Genomic DNA, 5,233 nt, shown 5'->3' on the forward strand with positions numbered 1-5,233 from the left:
CTACAAATCAGGGAACTCCACACGAGGGACATGCAGATTGACAAATGGAGGACTATTTGGAAACAAGTTTTATGCTGGTCCTAGAGGGGGATGCCCCTCGCACCCACCCTCACAAGGGCTTAAAATCTTGGGGCTGGATGGGGAGCATGTAATCTCATACTTACACAGAGAGTCCTTTCTCCAAACTGGCTGTAGAAGGTCATCTTGACTTTGTGCTTGTGTCCAGTCCTCTGATCAAAGGTGTTACAGCTGTCGAAGGGTGGGCTGTACAAATGCAGGCTAACGGCAGGCTCTGTGTGGCTTATGTTCTCCACACGGTGCAGGCCAATTGAGTCTACACCAGCAAGGACATGAAACAAGAGGTTGTGTTAGCGGGAAGATTTAATGAGACCTCAAGTGCCTGGAAAAATGCTTTTTTAAACCGAAACTCCTGAGCAAGCGTGTAAGGCATGCCCGCACTTTTATGGGCAACGAGTAACTCAGTACAGGGATTCTGACTGCTCTTCTCTAGCACAGATTCCTAAATACACTGGTAATTCAAAATGTTATTGCCTTCCAGACTTCACGTAACTTCTGGATTATCTGCTACAGGATAAAGGCCAAGAGAAATCCAGAGAAACTTAAGGAAGGCCATGCTGTCAGTAATCTTCTAGCTATCATTTCCAAAGGACTTCAAAGTTATTTACTCTCCTAGGACATGCTGTTGTTATAGATGCTCCAGAAGCAGGAAAGTTTGCGTTTCTAAAAATTAGCAGACATTTTACAGGGAAGAAGTTTTTGTATTGCTAGTTCTTAGCCCAGTAACAAGGGTATCAGTTACATTGTCAGCTACGTGTCTTTGGGGCATGGACTTAGAGACAGAAATACAGTTGTCTTCTACTACAGGCATCTGTTTCCTAATTAATCCTCCCAGTTTATTAGTTTGGAGAACAGGCTTTTCATTTGTCTGCTCTTTTGACTAAGGTGACAAATTAGTAGCGACTGGCATACTTCCAACCTTAACTGAATAGTAAGCATAATTGAACACACAATAAAACAAGGCACTGCCTGTTGTGTGGTTACTAATGAAGTAATGGCACTTTCTGTGATGGTGGAGTAGAAATCAAGCTATTACATAAACATGTAAGGTATGAAGAATCACATCCACAGAACAAACCATTTCCATTCTACAGCAGAGTTTTGGAGTTACTTCAAAGAGACCTTGAATTTAAATTTATGGCCCTGCTGTAAAAACAACTCAGGCCTTTGTACTTGAATTAATATGTCATATAATACCTAGATCTGTATTGTGCAATGTAGGCATGATACTCTGAGAATCATGATTACACTCTCAACTCCGATACATTTGAAGTGTAAGCCTTAAGTGCCATTAATATAGTTTATCTAAATGGAGGACATAGGGGGAAAATGTCCTAAATTTCCCACCTAATGGGAGACTCGAATAAACACTCTTTAGTGGGTTCTAACCTTAAGAATAAAGTACAAGAGCAACCAAGAAGCACGTAATAGAGACATGAAGGTCATTCACTGTTGAAGTAGTTAGGGCAAACAGCACACTGTCAGTGTTTTCCTTCTACTTGTTTTACCTGTTTCTTTCAAACCAAAACATCTGTTATGAAACATGTGATCCAAAGTGCCTCAGAGATTTGGGTACAAATTTTGTTCAAGACATTGAAGGAAGCTTTGGATCAGACGCACACAGGGTGCAATTGCTTGCATCAGAAAGAACCGCACAGGTAGGGAAACCTGACTGAATCTGAGAACTCACGTCCCTGGCATGGGAGCATCAGCAGACGTGTCAAGCCCCTTCTTGCAACTCCTGCCCTATGGATTTTGTGTTTTCACTTAATGTGGCACACCTTCAAGAGAGGGTTGCAGAGCACTAGTCTTTCTTCCCCAATGCCCTCGCCCTGGCTTAGTCCATGAGGCTTCCTCCACCTGTGGAATTCCCAAGTTCAACCCCACACAGTGTGTGCTCATTTTTAATTCATCACATAAAAGGCAGACGGCCCCCTTCTCTGACGCTTTACCTTTGTTCTGCTGAACTCACTGCTGTTCAGCATGCTGTCCAATGTCTGCCATAGCATCAGAATACGTTACATCCAGCTGATCGCACCAGGATGGTCTCCAGCATAGCATGAGGTGGTGATAGTTATGGATACGTGTAATGGCATGCATTTAGGTACCTAGGGAGCCTTACTGGTGGAGACTTAGTAATCTCGCAGCAGCTGTTGAGTCAGGCAATTTTTTTGTAGATTTGAAATGCTCAAATCATTCTGTTGATGCTGCACTTCAGCACTACAGTCTTTTGCTGATATGGACAAGAAGTAGCACTGAGGATCAGGGCCCCTGTTCCTGGCTGGTCAATTTATTCCACAGACAGCTTTTTCATTTTTGACCTAGGATTTCCATGGCTGATGAACAGTATTATTTCTTTGGAAAAAATCAAGGGGACTAAGCTATATAAACTCTGGTTCCTTTATTTTTCACAAAATACTATTCAAGGTCTATGTTTACAAGCCATTTCAGACAGTCATTAGGGGCACAGTGCTGAAGGCTGCCTGGTCTAGAGAAGATACCCAGCATATTTAAGCATCGGGCAATTGCTGCAATGTGTTAAGAGAGTTAAAAGAACATTTTTTTGTTGGTTGTTTTACTGACTCTAAATACTGGTTTGTGCAGAATCTAGACAGCCACATTATTAAACTGTGCATAAAGCCATTAGTATTATATTGTTAAAAGTATTACAGTGTTAAAGGAGACCAGATGAACTTTTCTGTTAGGAATAAGACTCATGGATGGGTGGTTGTCAAAACAAGCTTAATAGCTTACCATTAATGTAGGCACATTGATTTTCCCTCAAAACTCGTTCTGATTTCTTAGTCATTTCACCATTCCCTTTTTTCTCAGGCCATTCAAACAGAGTCTCCTTTAGGTTTCCCTGGAGTATCTTCATAAAGCAGTGTGAGTCAGTGTGATCGTGGATGCTGCTATATGTGTAAAAAGAATAACCAAACTCAGTGTGATATACATATTTAGTTTCAGTACAGCAGACAGGACAGATGGCATAGCATGTTGTATCTGGACATAGCTCTAGAATGAAATGCCATTGCCCATGGGTCGTGCACACAAGTCTTCGGAAAAAAACATTCACGGTGATGAAGGTATGCCTGCTTAAACCTGCTACTTCAGAAATGCGTTGAGATAAGCTCACATACAGCAGGACTTGGAGAAGAATCAGATATTGATCAGCCTATGACTTTGCCACAGAGAAATACAAAGGACGTCTGGAGGAGGGAGGAGGACAGAAAATTCTTCAGAACATAAAAACTCTTGTGGGCCAAGAAACAAAATGATGCTTTCCACAGTGACCCCAGGCAGAGGCTGGTATAAACTTGCAAGCATACCTGGTATTTGCAGATCCACCATGTTTGCTCCCAAAACATGGGAAAAATTAGCTACTTCTGTTTAATCTCTATGGTCTCTTTACTGCTGGGGTGCACAGGCATTTGTTGAAGAAAAAATGCTGTGCCTCTCGCTCTCGTAGTACTTAGTACAAGCAGCTACAGCAAGCTGTTAATTTCACTAGGTTGGGAAAATACGAACAAAAGAGCATGATCTGGTATGATTTGTCTGCTTGCTTGAAGTGCGTTTTAATTGCTACATTTTGAAGACATATGGGCGATATATGCAGTTTAGTTTTGTCTGTTTGTTTGTTTGTTGCTTTTTTTAAAATAGAGGACTAACTGTTGTAGAAGTCAATGGGATTAGGACAAAGGGAGAGCTCTCCACTTATCAGGGGGGACAGAGAAGGGGGAATTTGACCCTCCATGAAGTACGGTGCTAATGAGTTTCAATCAAAACCTTGGTACTTGTACGTTACTGTTTCCAGTAAACAGATGTCAGGGTTTCTTACAAACTGAGATGCCAAGAGAGCAGAGCTTGCTTCAGGCACAGAACAGTTCACAAATGCCACGTTGTCACGCTCCTTCAACAAGCCATGAGAACAGTCTGATCCTCCTCACGCAGGAAGCAAAAACAACTTGTGGTCTCAGTCTAGCTCTAGTAAATGCTCATCCAACTCAAACACAATTTGACATAAATTACAGGCTTTGTGGGAATAGCCCGGAAGGACTAGAGGTGGTGGGCTTGGCTCCTATGTCCCTCTGAGTATAACATCGTGCCTTCCCATAGAGAATACTGTAAATGCTGAATTGCACACTCAATTAAAACAAACAAAAAACCGCTCCAACATCTCCTAAGGTTTTCTATTTATATGTAAGAATAATCAGTCAAAATCTGCAAGTTTTGTTATTCCTTATTTTGTTTTAGTCAACATTTTGTGAAAGACCCTCCAAGTGACAGATCCTGCCCTCACGTGTGTACACAACTCAGGAGGCTACATCAGCAATGTAGCATTTTGAGGGAGGAGACGGGATGCGTGAACCTAAAAAAAGCCAAGTACTCCTGGAAAGGAGCTCCCTCCTTACGGCCTTCAGTCCTAACCCAAACCTACATTTCTCATCTTGTCACAGAGGTGGGATTTAAACACCATGAGAGAACAAAGACTATTTAAACTGCATCAAGTCCTGCTTCTGCAACCAAGTGTTGTATGGTTCTGTTGTACGGGACAGGTTGACAGAACCTGTTCAACCTGTCCTGTCCACAGGACCCGCTGTATCTCTGGGACTCAAAACTTCCTCTGACAGAAGGGAAGTTCAGATTTGGTAGAAAAGAAGAGCACTTTTCAAAGAGTGCTCTAAAAATATCTGACGTACAAACTTGCAAAAGGTACAATAAATATTCAGGACTGCTACACCAGTAGGAGCTCTGCACTGCTTAGTTTCCAGATACGTTCTGATAGCTCACATGGGGATGATTATTTTTATCTTTTTCTATAACAAAGAAAGATACGGTGACTTTATATCTGTTTGCTAATTTGGATACAAACCTGCCATGCCCTTCACCCCAGCACAAGATCATCAAGTTGAACTTTCCATTTCCATTGTCCACAAGATTTCTTGTATACCTGAAATACAAAGGGTTTGCTTTTCACTGTACTGATAAGCCTCTAAAAGACAAATTTATACAAACATGTTTATGAAGGAAGGTTGTGACATATAAAAAATCTTTTTTCTTCTTTTTCTTGAAAGCCAAGATTTACTTGGAAAAAAATGAAATTGTATTTTTAAGCTTCTTTTTTTGTAAAAGTTCTTTTTTCTGGGAACAAAAA

At 41.3% G+C, this 5,233-nt stretch overlaps 1 protein-coding gene across 1 annotated transcript in view; it reads right to left on the reverse strand.

Annotated features, from left to right (window-relative positions):
• The window catches only part of CDO1 (cysteine dioxygenase type 1), a gene marked incomplete at its 5' end in the record, with an annotated part of 7,396 nt that extends 2,367 nt beyond the window's left edge, over window positions 1-5,029 (reverse strand). The window contains 3 exons of the mRNA XM_010284861.1: window positions 165-334; window positions 2,833-2,990; window positions 4,952-5,029. Of these exons, the coding sequence (XP_010283163.1) occupies window positions 165-334; window positions 2,833-2,990; window positions 4,952-5,029 (406 nt within the window). The remainder of the gene's footprint in view (window positions 1-164; window positions 335-2,832; window positions 2,991-4,951) is intronic.
• Window positions 5,030-5,233: the final 204 nt, after the last annotated feature.

Source organism: Phaethon lepturus, unplaced genomic scaffold (genome assembly GCF_000687285.1).
Source record: "Phaethon lepturus isolate BGI_N335 unplaced genomic scaffold, ASM68728v1 scaffold5474, whole genome shotgun sequence".
NCBI classification, from domain to species: Eukaryota; Metazoa; Chordata; class Aves; order Phaethontiformes; family Phaethontidae; genus Phaethon; species Phaethon lepturus.